Source organism: Falco punctatus (assembly GCF_963210335.1).
Source record: "Falco punctatus genome assembly, chromosome: 5".
Taxonomy (NCBI): domain Eukaryota; kingdom Metazoa; phylum Chordata; class Aves; order Falconiformes; family Falconidae; genus Falco; species Falco punctatus.
The window spans coordinates 43,973,430-43,992,615 of NC_137584.1; the positions used below are offsets into that span (position 1 = coordinate 43,973,430).

A 19,186-nucleotide genomic window follows, 5' to 3' on the forward strand; every position below is an offset into this window, starting at 1 on the left:
ATATGGATCAGCACCTTTCAGCTGACATTGGTGACTACTGGGATTGACTGATAATGCATAAGCCTAAGGAGGTCACTTTGCTAGTTGCTGACTTGAGAGTATTGGACAGTCTCAATTTTCTTTACGTGGCACCTTTTGTTTTAGGAGTGTATTGCACAGACACTGAATATCTTTGGTAGAGTTCCTTATTGCCAGAGAATAGGTCCATCCTCCTTCACAATAAGATAATTGTGTTTTCTTTCCAATATATCAGGCTGGCAAAATAAAAACTTTTTTAAAAAAAGTCTACTCCCAGAGGAGGGCAGCTGAGCTGCCAGCCACAGTTCTGTCTGCAAATTACTCCAGGACTGATTCTGCCACCTGTGCTCATACCAAATAGGAACACTGACTGTTTTGATGGAACTGCCTATGAAATTATTTCACACTGGTACTTTCCAGGTTGACCTTATGTTGAGCTCTGAGTTTCTGTCAATTCTGTCAGAAAAGCGGGCAGGAGGCCTTCACAATTGCACAACTTCTGCACTCAGGCAGGAGAATCCGTGCTGGATTTTCCAGTGTCAGAGAAGACTTTCATAAAAAGAGAAAACTGAATTTTCAGGCTTCCAGGTCTGACCAGCTCTTGAAATCCGGAACATTGACATTTATCAGAAACAAATAACTTATTTAAACTCTGCTTATCACTACCTGGGGTTTGTAGCATTTTGAAATACCTCTAAATAAGCAGTGTCTGACCACCACACAGAAAGATGGTTTTGCAAAAAGCAATTTCCAAGTAAAATGTCCAGCCTTTTATTTATATAACCCCCCATATAACTCTCCTGAAAAATAAAGACACTGACATATAACAAAATGGCATGACTCGTCACTGAATGTTGAATTCTTTGAGTGGTTCTGTCCTCATATTTAAATCTATTAAAGTTTAACATAACAGCAGGCTAGCTGGCAGCCTTGGGAGCAATGGTAAGAAGGCATTCAGAAACATGCTTTGCAGGGATGTATATTGATGTGTCAAGGAAAGTACATTGATGGGCTTTACTTTTGTGGAAAAGAGAGAAAGGCAAGAATATAGATACTGATCCTTTTGTGTGACAGCTATGGTTACCTGGTGCCCTGCTACCCTGCCTGAGTGAGATATCTGCAGGGAACCTCTGTGAAGGATGAAAGTTTGAAACTAATGTTCCCAATTTACATAGGTATAGTGACATGTAACATTGTTTTCAAAGTGGATAAAAGTATCCACTAGGGCAGAAACAAAACCTGATTAAAAAAAATAAAAATAACTTATTTGGTTTTATAATGACAATAATATCTGATGTAGGCAAAAGTATTATTGCAAAAAATAATTCATTTAGCATTTATAAAGGGCTTTTTGCTCTTAATTTCTTTTATATAGTTTATGACTTGGCCAATACAGCAGAAAAAAATCTTATCATGAATGCAAACTTCTTAAGAAAACATTACCTTAGCTAATGCAGAGGGAGTTGACAAAGCTGCCAATGAAGCAGCCCTCCAGACAGAGGAGTCCAAGCCAGATGCCCTCCACAGCTTTGGTCAGTCAGGTCAAACATTGTAAGGGTACAGGGATCAAATTGCCAGTCAGTGTTCACGACAGACAAATGTGTTTCATTTTCTTTACCTTTGCAAGGATGCTACCTCCCACCACAATAATCACAGGGCAGGTACTCCTCATAAAAACTACCAGGTTTACTTCTTGCATGTTTGCCTATGTGGAAAAAGCATCTGAAAAAGTAATTGAGTGCTGTTCTGGGAGGCAGAGCAGAGCTGCTGCAGCATAGTTTAAGAGTTAAGTCCTGAGGAGATGAAAATAGAAAGCCTGATTGCTGGTTGTCTCATCAGCCCTTGTGAAAAGCAGCTGACAGTGTTCATGTTTGGAAGAGGAGAGGAAATTGGAAATCCATTACATTTCTCCTGGTGTTTCAATCACAAGAATATATATGACTGTAGTTCAGAAAATATAGGGAGGCTAAAACGCTTAAGCCACAACTCAGAGACATCCATTATCACAAATTAACAGAACAGTAAACTGGATAAAACAAAAATAGCTTTGATTCTTCAGATTTGGCCTGTGATAATGGGAAATAGGACCTCTGAAGCTAGATTGGGTAGCTCTGGGCGTTTTAACCTTTCTGCCTGATTTTGTTTGTGATTGAATGCTGAAACTGGGATTTGGCATCATGAATGTCAGCTGCCAGACTGGTACTTGGACTGAGAGTAGCTTGCAGGATATCAGTGACCATTCTGGTTGTTATAAACACTCACTACAAAACCATAACAAAAGCAGTTCTTTCTCTCCTAAGAGCAGACAGAGTGGTTTCTGGTTTGACTCCTACACGCTTGTCCCTCCCTCACTGTGACTTCACACTTTCAACCCCCTCACAGAGCTTCAGACCAACTGTTGCATGAGATACCTGGCATGTTTCAAGGCCAGACTGTCACACGAAACACTCGTGGGCACTCATCAGGGAAGGCAGTTTGGGTGATGGATATTGGGTCACCTCCTGAAATCTGCAGTAAAGACACAGAAAGATGGTTTCCCAAAAAGTGCTATGTATGGTGCTACTTGCTATTCAGCAGGATAAAAGAAGGAAAGTAGGTGGAAAGCACTCAATTCTGACAACAAAAGAATAGTATGCACTGCCTGTTTTTAAATGAGACTTCATTTTGCCATTGAATCAGCTATTGGTCTTGTGATTCTGTCACTGACATGCATACTGTCATCTGGACTTCAGTATCGTGCTGTTGCCCAGCATTACAAAGTCAAATTTTTTTTTTTTTTTTTTTGACAGTGTCTTCTGGAACACTATCCATTTATTTATATGGCACTAAGGATGCACAGTTCCCAGTGAATCCTTTTCCTCCTCTCCACTCCCCCCCCTTTTTAATATATAAATAGCAAAAAGCAATATAGGCAGAAATTATAACAGTATCTTAGTCTCTGATAGTCCTCCCATGGCTGCTGGTAGGGCTGCACAGCCCCCTTAGGATACCTTTTAGCACAGCCAGCCTGCAGCTGCCAGGATGGCAGATGTCCCCTAAGAGACCAGAGGACTCCTTTTTGCTTCCTTGACATTGCTGAAAGTAGACCAAAGCTCCCATATGAACTTCTACACATACAAACTTTTTCCTCTGATTCTGGTGCCTTTTTTTCACATTTTGTTGCACACAAAACTTAACAATTTGAGGAAGCTTAGAAGAGAACAAAAAACATTTGGGGCCAAAAAGAGACAAAGAAACATTAGGTGACAACCTGTGTTCCAATTTAGGGGAACTTTTCCATCAGCTGCCCTCAAAGAACTTGAAATACACTTTCTCTTGCCTTTGCAGAATTGCTCTGCTTTGCCTTCAGAGTGAATGTGGCAAATTTCCAAGCCAGAGTTACAGGGAAGGGGAAATAAATCACTCTAATGTTTGGCTGGTAGGAATCCAAGCAGCAGAGAAACTACCTCCTTTCTAGAAAGTCTTGTAAAAAATGGCCCAATTTACTTAGTCTTTTCGACTCACTAATGTTTCTGCTTGAGTCTACAGTTTGCAAGCCATAAACATTGTGACAAATACTGAAGTAATCATGCAATTAAGACCCAATTACTTATGCTGTAAGAATAACCTCTTGCTTGTTTTTCCCCCACATAAGAAGAAATAAATATTATGTCTTTTTTTCCACTCTGGTGCTAGTTTGTGGCTTGAATTCTGTGAAATCTAGAAAGTTTGCTTTTGTGGTTTTACCTTTGTAGGGTTATTTAGACCGTGGTCTGTTGTGTGAGGTAGTCAGGGGTGTGTAGTACATGGTACTTTTTACTCACTGCCCTCAGCATATGGACAAGTGAGGAGCAGGGGGATGCAGAGAGGATGAGCTGTGCCTTCTTGCCCTCTGCAAAACTCAAGGCAGTCCAGTGGGGCAGGGAGCAGGATGGACAAATCGAGGCTTTTGAACTCTGTGCACTCCTGTGGCAATTCAAGTGCAGCTGTCAGGCCAAGGCTGTGCCACACAGTTATCATTGAGCTATATTGGTACAAGGGCAGGAGCTGGGTAACCTGCATCACTGGCTGTGGGAAGAAGTGACCCAGCAGATGCTGCCAGGTTCAGCCTGGCAGAGACAGTCACTTTGGGATAGTACATCATGCCCACCCTTGTTCCACAGCAGGTATCTTCAGCCATCACTGCCTCCCTCTTGTGACCTACTCCCTGCACCTCCCCTTGCTCTCCACTCTCATACCACGTATGAGATGCAACATGCATACACGTGTATCGCTTGCTGATTGGCTATATGAAGATATTGGTCAGTGGGTTGTAAGCTCAGAAAACTTGGGCAGTTCTACAGCAAGGGCTTGGCAAAGGGGGAAACAAAGAAGAAATCCTGGCTCAGAGGTCTCATGTAGTGCTGTGTTAAAGTATAGCTTTGTGAGTCCCCAGGCACAGGTTGAAAGGAATCTGTTGATCAGTCGCTCAGTGGGCTGCCAGATGACCCTTGTCTTAAATAGCTTCCTGTAACAGAGGCTTGGGTTGTGTGTCCCATATAGAAAGCATTCAGTATCTGGGCTTTCTTGTATTTTCACGGAGACCTGCCATTTTTTTCCAGGTGCCTACAGCACAGATGCAGCAGCTAATGTGAGAGAACCATGCAGCTGCTTAGTCTGGTGGCTGAGGACCAAAGACTCACACATGCCCAATGCACAGTCACTTTGCACCTGTTTGACTAGGACTGTGACAGAGCTTGCTTCTTCAAATCTTGTCAATTTTCGATTGTGGAGTCCCAGGCACATCTATGCTGAGTGTCTCATAAATGCGCTCAGCTGGTATGGTCTGCACTCCGATGCTCTTCTCAAGGCTGTGTGTAAGAGACTCCTAACAAGGACCTGCTTCCAGTCTGTCTGGAGTTCACTCTTTTGGGTGAACCAGAGACTTCTCTTTTCATGGTTAGCTGCATTTTTCCTCTTGAGCTTTTTGTCACTGAAAGTGCTTCATCTGTCTGCTTTTCACAGCAGCAGTGCCACTGATCTGATTCTGAGTGGATAGAGCTAGATCTGAGGTGCCAGAATAATCTGTTTCTCTCGTGACATGCCCAGCATCTTAAAATTAAGCAATGGCCAACGTATATTTGCACTTAAATTAGACTGTAATAGCCCTGTTCTTTGGGGACCCTAATAAGAATTGGAGAATGACACTAAATCAATGGACTTCTTGTTAAAAGAACTAAACCAAAACTCAGATGCGAAGCTCAATGGACTTTGTTCAAACCTGTGAAAATAGACTTTACATGAAATAACGTTGTCGAGAAAGAGTTTTATCTTCAGGTTTTTGAAAGTATCTTTTACATGAATAAACAGAGAAGTAAAATAGAAAGCCATTGTTTGTTAAAAAAAAAAAAGAACATGCTTTTTTTCCTCTCTTATCACAAATCCCATGCAGTGCAAGAATAGCATGTGGTTTTCTTTTTAGTTTGGCCAACCTTATCAAGTATTCTTCTTCTATTCTCTTCCAACACAATGCATTTTTCACTTTATGTTTTATTTGAATTACTCTTCTAGCTATAAGATCTGTGCATGCTGAGATCTCTTCTGCAAAACACCCAGGATTCTGGCTCAGTTTCCTTTCCATCAATATTAATCCTTTCAGTTTCCACCCCTTACAGGACAGCCTAAATAAGGCAGAATCTCTTCAGTTATAAAGACATCACACCGGAAGCTATGCCCAAAACCACCTTCCAGAGGGACAAGTATAAATCCTCATCATTCCAGATGGGTTAATGGGGACTCTGCATGAAATCAGTCAGACTGCTCATTACAAGTCTCCATCACTGTGCTTTCTTCTTTCCCTCTCTGCCTGAATTTTAGACTTACTTTTTGATTCCCCCTTAATCACTTGTTTCTGAGGGTGCTGGCGTGCTTTTAGCTGGTTGTTTTATCAAAACAAGCTTTCTGTCTTTGTGTAATAAGCGGGTTTTTCCCTCTTTTCAGTGACGGCTGGGCAGACAGAGATGAAGTCATTGAAGGTTACGAACCTGAAGCAAATGGAGGCATCACTATCAAACTGCAGTCTCCAGAGGTCTTGGCGTTTGATGACTACTATCTGAAGCTACGTCTGGACACCAACACCCGCAACCCCTGGTTTCCTGAGTTCTGGCAGCACAGATTTCAATGTCGCATCCCGGGGCACCCACTAGAAAATCCCAACTTCCAGAAGAACTGCACTGGTAACTTGTCAGCTATTTTCCTGTGCTCTGGCAAAAAATTGTCTTTGGGGTTTTTTTTGGTTGTTGTTTGTTTGTTTTGTTGTGGTTTTTTTAATGTATAAATCACCAGTGAAACATGCCAACCCCAAATTGTATGTATATAAGTCTCAGCTCTGGTGGGAATATGTCTGGCACTGGTTGCACAGCCTCCTTTCAATTTAGATCTGCTCTGTTACAGAGTGATTTGTTCCTTTTCATGTTTTATGGCTATGCTGAGGCTGACAAAAGTGTCCAAGTTTGTAATATAGTTTGTAAAAAATAAGCAACCATCACATTTTAACAAAAACAGGAACAGATTTAAACTTCTTTCCTCAAAGTCATTTTTTTTCTGATAAGCTGAATAATAATCAGGAAATTTATAGAAAATATTACGGCAGAAAATAAATTCTAAGGAAAATTGATGAGTCTTAAAATTGGCCAGTCATCTGTTTTGCCCTTACTTTTCTTCACCCATTAAAACATTTACAGTTTGTTTTCACTATGGAGCACTTATAAAAAAAACACACTGTCCTACAAATAGAAGTAAAGCTCGCCTCATAGCAAGAGAAGTGTATCTCTGCATAGACGAGTTTTTTCTTCCATGGCAGAATCTAAGAAAATAATTTAAATATTTCACTATGATTAAATTTATTAGTAACTTGAGTGAGAGAGGTGATCACTTTTCTGGAAATACTTGCTGAATAATTTTTTAAGTATTTTGTTTGTAGTTAGTAAATATTTCATTTCTAGTCAAAAACTGTGTACTCTGATAGTAAGGAAGTTAGTCTGTTAGCAACAAAACTAATGAAGCTTGACTTCCCCTGGATTTCTGTCCTATTCTTTACCTGTCCACCGCCTCGATCCTGTAGCAGTAATCTCAGTTGGTCTTCACGTGCTCCCTGAGCTGAATTCCTATAGTGTTTCTGGTTCTTCCCTTCTCCATCAGTAACACTTCCGAACAACAGCTTCTGCATTACCTTTTGTTTCCCCCAGGTTCTCTTACTAACAGCTGAGACATAACATCAAATACTGTCATTGACTCAAACCTGGCCTGATGTACTGACTGGTAGCCAGGCTGGACCATCTGGGTGCTGATGGGCTAATGGCAAGCCAGACGGGCTAAATAAATGTTGAGGTTATACTGATAATTTTTCCTCAAAGGAGTCATTAACTATGGACTCTACCAAAATGTTGATTTATGGTATATATATTTAATTGGTTTTGAGACTGCTTCAACTCAGGCAAATGAGTTAATATAAACCCACATGGGCAGAAATTACTAAGGAGAAGGTGAATGACTGATGCACAGTGCAAGTGCATAGCCTTGTTTCTTAAGAAGCTTAAGATCGCAATTTTTTTTGTTCATTCTATTCACAAAAATAGATTTCATGCTGGTATTCTATAAAAAAGTCTCATTTTGAAGAATCTCAGCAGCTGTTGTATACACAGGTAATTTGTTATCTAGCCTCTGTTTGGTTATGAAAGTAAAAACTTCAGTTTGAACCAGCATAGTCATTCTTAATCTGCTGCATCAAAGGCAAATACCAGGTGGTGAAGTTCAAAATGGCCAAGACGGGATACTTCTGCACAGAATGTGCAGATCAGTTTACAGACAGTGGTTGCTGTAGACTAAACTTGAGCCAAAAGGCAGTGAAACAAATTCACAGAAGATAACCAATAAGGGCTGTTTCTTGGGAAAAAAAATCCCACCCCAAACTGGCTCAGGACATTCTAAGGCTGAAGCCACCGGATACTGGAGAGGGTGCTGCAGAGGTGCTGTAACATGCCTGCCTTGGTCTTCTGTGCTTCTCAAGGTGTAAGGTATCAGAGACAGGAACCACTACATTCTGATAATACTAATGAAACATAAAAACATTTGTTTATATTGGTAGATTCTGACAGTTAATAGTCACAGTTCAGGCACTCGGACATCTTTCCTCTAAAAAGCATTAAGGTTTTGCATGAAGCCTCAAAATGTACAATACTTTTTAGGTTTTGCTGAAAATCAGTCAGCTCTTAAATTTGGTGGTAACACTAACCCTCAGACGTGTCACACACAACTAAGAAGTTCATAAAGATCTCAAATCACCAAAGGGAATCACCACAACGTATCTATTCCCAATAATTGCATACCTAGAGAATCAAGAGACCTACATGTCCCCAGTAAGTCTGGGGACAATAAAATATTGTATTTATTTTTATTTAACTGCACAGAGCTGACTGGTGACTGTCTGGCACCACCAGGGCTTTCTGCACACGTATCTTTATCTGACCTTTCTTCAGGGTTAACAATGTCACTTCAAATACTAACAGCTTCAAAGCTTGCTAGTGGAGCCTTTCTCTCCAAGTAGGTCTACGTATGATAGTGCCAAGAAACTGCTTTCTTTGCCTCTCACAGGTTTGGAAACAGGCCTTTTCACAAACTCTCTGTGAAAGAAAAAGGAGTCGGGAATTCAGAATTGCTTCTTCCCTCCTTCACAAAGTAGATCCATGCACAAATTTGAAAGAGATAATCCATACTGCTCAATAAATAATAAGCACTAATATTTGATATCCATTAAAAGTATCAATAGATGAAGTTCTGACTTTGTGGTACTACAGATTTAAGTACTGCTGTTACTACTGCTTCACTTCAGGAATATTATCAGTATTGAATAATGGTATCAAGCACCTTAACCCCTTTACATCTAAGATCTTTTGCTCTTACTTCACAGTATTCCATCAATATTCCTGTAACAAGATACATAAGGTCTCACGTTATGGGAAAAGCTAAGTCCCCTGTGGTCCCAGGAGTCCATGCACATTATTAGCATGCATTGTGACTGTCTCTGGGTCCTGATCTGTTCTGTGTTCCAGAAGTAGAATTTTGCATAGACAGAAATTAAGTCAAAGGCAGTAGACTGCTGAAGTTCATCATTCCTGTCTGGAAAGTTAACATCTCAGGAAGCTACCTAATGAAAAAGAAAACCAAGTACAAAAATACTTGTGATATTTAGGGGATCAAGGTGTACTTGTATCTACCCAGCAGTGGGTTGCCTAGGAGCAGCCAGAAACAAAAAAAGAAAAGGCGGTGCTGTTCTCCAACCACCTTATTAAAAGATTCAGAATACTTGGACCAATCCATTGTGAAAAGGAGATTAACTACAAATTCTGTATTTGAGAATCTTCAATTACTGCCTGCCCGATATAATTTGCTCATATACAACCTAATCACTTTACCAAATGATTTATTCAGAATTGCCACTGGAATGTAAAGTTCAATTTTTAGCATTCATGGATAGGCAAGGACTTCTCCTCAAGCAATTACAGCAGCTGCATTCACAATTTCTCACACCCTGTTACTGTTGAGTCAGCACTAGCTTAGCACTGCAGGCTCTCTACAAAGCAAGGGAAAGCCAGTTCCTAGAAATCCCTCTTCTCTGATGACAGGAATTACTGCTTGAATTCCCTCATTCAGTCCCTGAGAAGCCAGATGTTGTCCTTCAGGAATTCTCATGTTACACTGAGCTCTGAATGTACATGTGTATTTTTTGGGAAAAAAAGTCTTCCTAGTCTAAACACTACTGGAAGGAAACACGTCCAAGTGTGTTCTACTCTGTGAAGTCTGTGGGATGCCTAACATTTGGCCTTATTTTCAGAATAGTTTGTGGGAACGTACTAGGACTACATCATAGTAGCACAAATTCTTGGGAAGAGAAGGAGATCATCGAGAGTTTTGCAGCGACTGCTCTTTTGGATCATCCTTTCTTGCAAAAATTAAACAACTTTTCCTACTTGGGTGGCAGCCAAATGAGTGGGAGCTATTTTTGACTCATTCTTTGCTAATGTTATAGACAAATGCCTCTCATAAGGGAATGCCTCTCTCCCTACTCCCCCCACCCCCTTCTCTCTCTCTCTCTGCTGTAGGAAATATTCTTCCTCAACACAACAGAATTCAAGCCTAGAAATTTTCTTATACGTAGATGTATTGGATCTGGCTTGGATGGAGTTCACTTTCTCCATAGCAGCCCTCATAGTGCAGTGTTTTGTATTTATAGTTAGAAAAGTGTTGAAAACACACCAGTGTGTTAGCCATTGCTGAGCAGTGCTTGCAGAGCACTGAGGCTCTCTCCCCGTCCTCTCCCTGCCCTCAAAGGCTGGGAGTGGGCAAAAGGTTGGGAGGGGACATAACCACGACAGCTGGCCCAAACTGACCAAAGTTTCCACAGCATATGACGATGTGCTCAGCAATAGAAGTTAAAAGAAGGGGGGGTGGGGGGCATTTCTTATTAAGGCATTTCTCTTCTGAAGAAACTGCTACATACTGAGGCCCTACTTTCCAGGAAGTGCCTGGCCATACCCCTGTTGGAGGCAGAGAGTAAATGTTTCTGTTCTCCTTCACTTCCATGCATGGCCTTTTCTTTATTACACTGCATTTATCTTGACCCATGATTTTTTAGTTTTATTTTCTATCCCCCATCCAGCTGAGGAGAGGGAATGAGAGAGTGGATTGGTGGGTGCCTACCCACCAGCCCAGTTCAACGCACCGCAGTAGAAAAGAGGTATTTGTATATGATCATTCTCCTGTACTTTCCTCGTTATCTAAGCAGGCCAAAACCACTTCCAGTATAGAATTGTTCTTAAGCTGTCCATGCCACTAAAGTACTTTCAATGTGTTTCATGTAGTAGCTACACTCTTTAGGAAACAAAGCATGTCCTGCAACTCTGCATGGACCCCTGACTCATCGTGAGCTTCAGAACTTCACATCATCCTTCATGCCCTTCAGATGAAATGTCAGAACAGAGCAGGCTGTTTTAACACTAACAGAAAAAAGCTGTTTCTGAATTTGAGATACTAAGAAGCCACCTAACTCAGGATGAACCTGCTAAGTTCCCTTAGCAGACAACCTCAGGCACTGCCCCAAGCAACAGTCACAACTTCTCTCAGTTCATCAGACAACTCAGCATTTTCCACATTCTGGAGATCATACAGAGCTTGTATGCTGACAGCAAGATTAGGTGGTAGACTCTGTATGTCTGGCAACAGAGTTCAGATACCTTTCCAGCAGTTCTGTAGGATCTTTTTTCCTCCCTGATCTGATAGAAACAGCCTGGATGAAAGTGTTTCTCTCCTGACAAATCTACAATGACAAATACTTCTCTGTTGGACTTGTTGAGTCTACGTAGGCCAGAATTAAATGCAAGTTAGACTTCTGCAGAAATGTAGAACTCAGTGCAGTGCAAACTCTCCTATGGAGGTCTAACTGCTCATTTACAGAATGCCTTGTTCACCTCTTGGCAGATAATACAATCGCTGTAGCTTATGTAAACTGGGTGGGATGAGTAGTCCTCTGCACCACAAGAGACAGTTATGAAATTGGTTATGGAACTGATGCAAACATCAGATTATGCTCACAGCAGTTCATCTGCTGGGACGAAAAAATACATTGGCAGGCAATCAGTGCAGATATTTTTCAACAGAGCGAAGTGGAACAAAGTGGGCAATTCATGATTCATTCATCAATTCAATTGATCTTTGAGGAGAAGGATTATTTCTCAGTGAACAGAGAGCTTTGATTGGAATTCAGGGAAAAAAGGAGAGTGTACCACCTTTGGAAGAAGGGGCAGGCAGCTCTGGAGGACTGTAAGCATGTCACAAGGTTATGCAAGGAGAAGATTAGATGTGAAAGCCCAGCTAGAACTTGGGCTGGCCGCTGCCATAAAAGATAACAAAAAATGTTTATACAAATGCATTAGAAACAAAAGGAGCGCCAAGGATAATCTTCATCCTTTATTGGATGTGGCGGGGAACGTTGCCACAAGGGATGAGGAAAAGGCTGAGGTACTTAATGCTTTCTTTGCCTCGGTCTTTAATAGTAAGACGAGCTTCCCTCTGGGTACTCAGCCCCCTGTGCTGGAGAACGGGGATGAGGAGGAGCAGAATGAAGCCCCCACAGTCCAGGAGGAAACTGTTAGTGAACTGCTGCTCCACTTAGACATGCACTTGTCTATGGGCAGGATGGGATCCCCCTGAGGGTACTGAGGGAGCTGATGGAGGAGCTCGCCAAGCTGTTCTCCATCATTTATCAACAATTCTGGCAAACTGGGGAGGTCCCAGAAGACTGGAGGTTAGCAAATGTGATGCCCATCTACAAGAAGGGCGGGAAGGAGCATCTGGAGAGCTACAGGCCTCTAATGTGCCAGGGAAGGTTATGGAGCAGATAGATCATCCTGAGTGCTGTCATGTGGCACATGCAGGACAACAGGGGATCAGGCCCAGCCAGTGAGGGTTTATGAAAGGCAGGTCCTGCCTAAAGAACCTGATCTGCTAGAACAAGATGACCCATCTAGTGGATGAGGGAAAGGCTGTGGATATTGTCTACCTGGACTTTAGTGAAGCCTTTGACACCATCTGCCACAGCATTCTCCTGGGGAAGCTGGCTGCTCATGGCTGGGATGGCTGTACTCTGCGCTGGGTAAAAATCTGGCTGGACAGCTGAGCCCAAAGGGGGGTGGTGAATGGAGTTACATCCATGTGGTGGCCAGTCACAGGTGGTGTTCCCCAGGGCTCCGTAATGGGGCCAGTCCTGTTTAATATCTTTATCAGTGAACTGGACGAGGGGATTGAGTGCACCCTTAGTACATTTCAGATGACACAAGCTGGGTGGGAGCGTTGATCTGCTTGAGGGCCGGAGGGCTCTGCAGAGGGACCTGGACAGGCTGGATGGGCCCAGCCAACTGCATGAGGTTCAGCAGGGCTCAGTGCCGGGTCCTGCACCTGGGTCACACCAGCCCCACACAGCGCTACAGGCTGGGGCAGAGCGGCTGGAAAGGGCCTGGTGGGAAAGGGCCTGGGGGTGCTGGGTGACAGCCATGAGCATGAGCCAGCAGTGTGCCCAGGTGGCCAAGGCGGCCAATGGCGTCCTGGCTGGTGTCAGAAGCAGTGTGGCCAGCAGGACGAGGGCAGTGATCGCCCCCCTGTACCCGGCACCGGTGAGGCCGCACCTGGAACCCTGCGTTCAGGTTGGGCCCCTCACTGCAAGGCAGACACTGAGGTGCTGGAGCGTGTCCAGAGACGGGCGATGGAGTTGGGGAAGGTTCTGGAGCACAAGTCTGATGGGGAGCACCTGAGGGAGCTGGGGGTGTTTAGCCTGGACAAGAGGAGGTTCAGGGAGGACAGAAGCTCTCTACAAGTACCTGAAAGGAGGAAATGTACCCAGATTGTGCCAGGGGAGGTTTAGATTGGATATCAGGAAAAATTTCTTCACTGAAAGGCTGGTCAAGCATAGGAACAGGCTGCCCTGGGAGATGGTGGAATGACCATCCCTGGAGGTATTTAAAAGATGTGCAGGTGTGGCATTTAGGGACATGGTTTAATGGTGGACTTGGCAGTCCTGGGTTAACAGTTGGATTTGATGATCTTAAAGGTCTTTTCCAACCTAAACGATTCTATGATTCTATGAATGTGTTTGTGGCGGACAAGAAAAAGAAATGTAGACCTTTTTTTGTTTCAAAGGAGATCACAGTTCAAGGTCCCTGTAGGGTGCTTACTCATACCTTGGTCATGCCACAAGGATCACTTTATCTGCTAATTCCTGTCTTTGTCCAAGGGAACTACAATCAGTTTGAGTGCAGCCAGCATTACAGAATTACTCTGTCTGGATGGTAGCTCAGGAAGACTGTAGTCCAACCCACTGCTCAAAGCAGTTTAAGTTACGATTTTGAACTAGGTTGCTCAGGACTTTTATTCATTGGGTCCTTGAAAACCTCCAAGGATGAAGGTGGCACAGTGTCTCTGGGAAATATGTTCCACTACTTGAATGTGAAAAAGTTTTACCTCCTATCGACTCTGAGCCTCTCTTGTTTCAAGTTATGCCCATCATCTCTTATCCTCTCACCGTGCTTCACCATGAAGAACGTCTCTCTCTCTCCTCTATATCCACCCTGTAGGTATGAGGGGCTGTTGTAAGGTTCCCCTGTAGCCATCTCTTGTCCAAGATGAACAAGCACAAGTCCTTCAGCCTGTTCTCAAAGGACAAGGACTGGAGCTTCGGATCATCCTGATGGCCCTCTGCTGAATGTGCTCCAGGTTATCAGTCTTTCTGTATTGGGGGTTCACAAACTGTATGCGGTATTTTAGACGCAGCCTAATGAGTGCAAAGTAGAGTGGTGGTAGTGGGAAGGTCATCACATGCTGCAGTTGTGCTATCAGTTCTAAACCAGGATGCTGCTTGCTTTCATTCCTGATAAGGACCTGTACAGCCACCATATTCTTGTGTCAACTTTGGTACCAAGAAATATTTTTTCTTTCCTTCTTTCTGCATCAGTAGACTCGCTCAGAAAGAGGACATAAGCTTTCATCACACCTAAGTAGTTCTGAATGTCTACTGTAAATCTTCATAGCATGTCAAATCTTGGGTAGAACATAATAATCATAGCAGAAAAGAGCTTGTGAGGAAGATTAAATATTGCAGAAAAGGCATTTATGCTTTGGTATGAATAATGCAGAGTCATACTTCTTGAGACAAAAATTACAGGAAAAATAGACTATTTTGTCACTGTAAAGACCTTGAATCATTGACTTTTCTTAGTATAGCCGTAATCTGAAGGAGGTGTAGAGCATGGTGCAGAGGTGGTTTAGGTATGAGACCCACACAGGCACACACACAAGGAACGGTGCAGTGTTACACAAACATACCAGCTCAAGTACAGGATTAGTATATTTATGTCTGTGGGACATTATACCCAAGCTACTAAATCCAGTCATTTCAAAAGGTGCTTTGGGAGCCAGCTTGACTTGTTTGCCTTTAATTAAAATTTCTCTGAAAAGCATTCTAAATGCTTGCCACCATCATCACCCACTTGTTAGAAAGTTTTTATCTCATCCAGATATAGACAAAATCCTTAGTTTCGGTGAGGGTGGAGTTGTTTCTGACATTGGATAGTAACATCTTTTTGGAAGATCTATAGAGCCTCTACTCACAACTATCATGTTTGTATGTCTGTGAAGTGTTCCTTGATTGCACTTATTGCACCAGGTAGGAAGAAAAAAAGCTGATGGCTGACCTGTTCCCATCCTCAGACAGTTTTGTATTTGGCTAATACATCTTTCAGACTACATTCAGTCTACCAGTAATGTAGTTCAGAGCCTCTCTTAATCAAAAATTTTTTTTTTCTTTAGATCAATCTTAGTTTTGATTGACATAACATGGGGCCTTAATATTCTATCAATGGACAAAGCACTCCAGGACATGTACTTGCTTTTTTCTATGTGTTGCTGAAAGGGTGAATGCATTTCCAGTGACAGTTGATCTGAGTGGTTTTCTGTCTTTCAGGTTATGTTTTGAGTTGGACAAGTTAGATCCAGCAGACATTATTAGGGCTCATTCTGCTGTGTCAGAGGTGTTCATAGATGTTTCTCAGAACATTCCTTTAATCTCAACACCTGCAAGGCTCCCCCATGGAGCACCTGTCCCATGAGACTTTGCATCAGCAGAAGCACCTACAGTAGGAGCTATTTTCACTGCAGTAGGTCAGAAAAGTTAATTATAAGACATTAGCCTGAGCACACACTCTGAAAGATCAGTCACTGTTTGTAAATTACCTGTGCAGTGTACAGGAGACACATTTATAAGCTTTTGAAGAAGGAACCAAGCTATTGACATGACATGACTTCTTCAGGATGTATTGTACCTTATGTATCTTGTGAATTGCCCTCCCTAATCCCTGCTCTGGATTCTCATTATATACTTATGTCCCTGTGGTAGAGAAGGAGCTGACTTCTGTATCATTCTCTTTGTCCTCAGTATGAGGCAGGAGATCCTAGGAATCTCTCACAGTAGTGATCAAAACTGATCTCAGTGTCATGGGCACCTAGAGTAAAGCCTATTAGGGACAACTTGTCTGAAAGGACTCTGTTTGCTACACTTTTTAGTCATGGCTTTTTTACAACAGGCAAGACAGGAGAGCTGTAGTCTCATTTTATTTCCCAGACAAGGTTACAGACAGCTTTTAAAACTTAAAGAAGAGGAAGATTAATAACATGCTTATCTGTGATAAATCATATGAATTATTTGAGGAAGACATTATCTATAGTCAGGCTTTTGTTCATTTGCTTCTAGCTTCTTATTTCTGTGTTTGGAAGAAAACAGCTACATTTATCTAATATTTTATATTTCAAAAAATACTTTAAAGCCAAGCTGTCAATCAAAATACAATAACGATAAATACTTTTCCTCTTTTGAGATCCATGAAAAAATTAAATCATCATCAAATAAAGGAAGGAAGCAGTATACATATAGGTGTGTAAACAGCATAGAAGACAGTTTGCAGAACACATACATATTACAGCAGGATATATGAATTTTTTTCTGAATGTAAAATTTACACCTACATTTTCCATTGTGGGTTTTAACAGTCAGATTTTCCACTTCTGGGATGAAAACAATCCTTGGGTAGGCTTGTAACATTCAGCCTTCCCTGTTATGCGAGTAAATCAATGGTGCTGCAAGGGAACAGGACACATGAATCATGCTCCCTTGTGCCTCCTTGGAGCTCCTGTCTCCTGTGCCTGGAGAGTGACAGGGGCACTCTTGACTGCCCAGACTGTCATAGGTGCTTTGAACTTGTATCAGGAGCATGGTGAGGACAAAAGCACACAATTAAAATGAATTTACTTGTTCCTAGAAGTCAAAAGTTTGTGCAGGTCACACATCAGAACAATTAGCCTAGATATAAGCATTTAACCAAACCATTAAGTAAACCAGATGAAATAACACAGGTAACTGACCTGAAAACAAGGCCAACTGCCTTCTGTCAGCCCTCCTGGTCTTTTATTGGATCATTTCTTCCCTTCATTTACCTGGAAAGTTTTTAAACTCAGCTTGCAATTTTACAGGTGGTCATTACTGGCAGTATTACCCCACAAATACAGGTGCAAAGGAGATACAAGTAGAGGTTAACATGTGTAGGCACAAACCCACACATTCACACATGTCTAGCTGCAGCTGAGAGATGCCATTCATGCACAAGAGTATTTTCTGAAAAATAGAAATAGAGTTCTAAAAATCAATGGGTTCCTTTAATAGATCTTGGACAAGCAGTGGTATAAAGAACAATAAATTATGAGCCAGAGTAGTGAAACTGTACCATACAAAGCACAAAATTTCCTGCTCAGAATAAGCCGTATTGGTATCCATAGGGAGAATAACCTGATAGAAGGCGTGTGCTCCAAAGAGTAGTGCTGCCAGAATAAACTTCTGTTTTCCCACTTATACTGGAAAGTCTGGGAGAGTGCAGTGTGGAGGGAACTAGGGAAAAATAATGAAACCAGCTACTGCAGCTAGGCTGGGCTGCTGGCTGAGCCAGAGAGGGCCACTGAAGCACAGCAAGGTGCAAGACAAGATTATTTCCAAAGGTTTCCTTCAGCTCAGATTGTTGAAATTCATGTAATAGAATGCAGCTTTGGAGGAACCTGCAAGTTCAGACCTTTAATTTAGCTCTGAATTCAGGCTCAGCTCTATAGGGATGGAAAATCAGGGCAGTTCTCTTCAAAGCTATAGTACTTTGCACATCATGCTATGCAGTGTGCTGTCTACTTTCTGCAAAGGCCAGTTTACTCTGTCTGTTTTTCCAGGATTAGTTTATCTAAAAATTCACATCACAAGGGCCCATTTTCTTGTTAGATCTCAAGTACTTCAGTAATTTGGGTTTGGCTGGGCTTCATAGCCCTTTTTTTCTGCATTGTCACATTTAGCTACACCCAGGAAAAAAGGAGGTATGCTAGAATGAATGCTTTTAAAATTCTTTCAGATCTGAAAGAATCCTGCTTCTGTTTTTCTGTTGAATTTAATGTGTGAATAAAGATTAAGGACACTTATTTTATCTTCTGATTTGCTTAGCTCTAGTTCACTGCTAATCAGCAATGCATTGTTCTCATGCAGATGTCATTCAGAAGCTTCTAATCTTAGCTTAGATTTAAAATGATATTTTTTTTCTGTGATACTGTACTTGAACACAGCTCTGGGCATATGTCCAGTTAAGGGGAACTTAAAGTGGATTTTTGTGATCTGTGTATTTGCCATTAACATCTTGCACATTGCAAGGGTTACAAGGGAATGTTTGGATCCTCCTAACAGTCCTTGAAAACTACACTTGATTTAACCAAAAAAGGTGAGTGTGCTCTGTTAAATGATAACATAGTCCAACTAGGCACGAGTTGTGGTGGCAGAGGGTGCTTTGCTCCTCAGCTGCAGAGCAGGGGCAGCGGCTGCCTTTGACCCCAGGCCTCATAGCATGTGTGAAGTCCACCCCATTGGCATGCAAACATGTGGTTCCAGGAAGCTAGCCCTTCAGACAGAAGTTTTTGTGTGTGAGGATGCAGTCTGTTTAAAAAAACGCACAGAACAACACAAAACAATAATGCAAAACCAACACTAAACCTGGCAAAGGACAAATTTGGAGGGAGCTGTATTTCTGCAGAGGTAAGACATGTTGGTGTTCATATTGATTTATACTTGTGCAGCTAATGCTGGTGTTCTTAATACTACCTTAACATTAAGAACAGAAGTGACGAAGATGTGCTTTGTTCTTTTAGAATAATAAAAGAAAAAGAGAACCTGTAGTACTGGCTGCTGGGTGGTACGTTGTCATGCAAGAATTCTGAAACCCATCTTAAATCAATAGTATTTTAAAGCATGATAAATATTAGATATCTTTCCTGACTATTCTTCAGACTCATACTCGAATTTAAGACAGAAAAATACCAGTGAGGCCAGCTAGATCTGCCTGCCAGCCATGAGCTGGTATCCTGTCATGAGGGGAGTCCTTGCTCTGATGTTAACAGGAGGTACTAACACATACCTTGGAAGTCCTCAGGATCTCATGCCCATACACTGACAACCATGAGCTAGCACTTAGATGTTTACAGGTCTAGATCAATGGACAGAAAAGAGTTTATGTGATTTGTTCTATTTACC

The 19,186-nt window shown here is 42.0% G+C and overlaps 1 protein-coding gene across 6 annotated transcripts in view; it reads left to right on the plus strand.

Moving 5' to 3' along the window:
* Positions 1 to 19,186, plus strand: part of GRM1 (glutamate metabotropic receptor 1) — a 198,803-nt gene that overhangs the window by 118,553 nt on the left and 61,064 nt on the right. For all 6 annotated transcript variants that reach the window (XM_080388235.1, XM_080388236.1, XM_080388240.1 and 3 more), the window contains one exon: positions 5,977 to 6,212. In XM_080388235.1, coding sequence (XP_080244361.1) covers positions 5,977 to 6,212 — 236 coding nt within the window. The remainder of the gene's footprint in view (positions 1 to 5,976; positions 6,213 to 19,186) is intronic.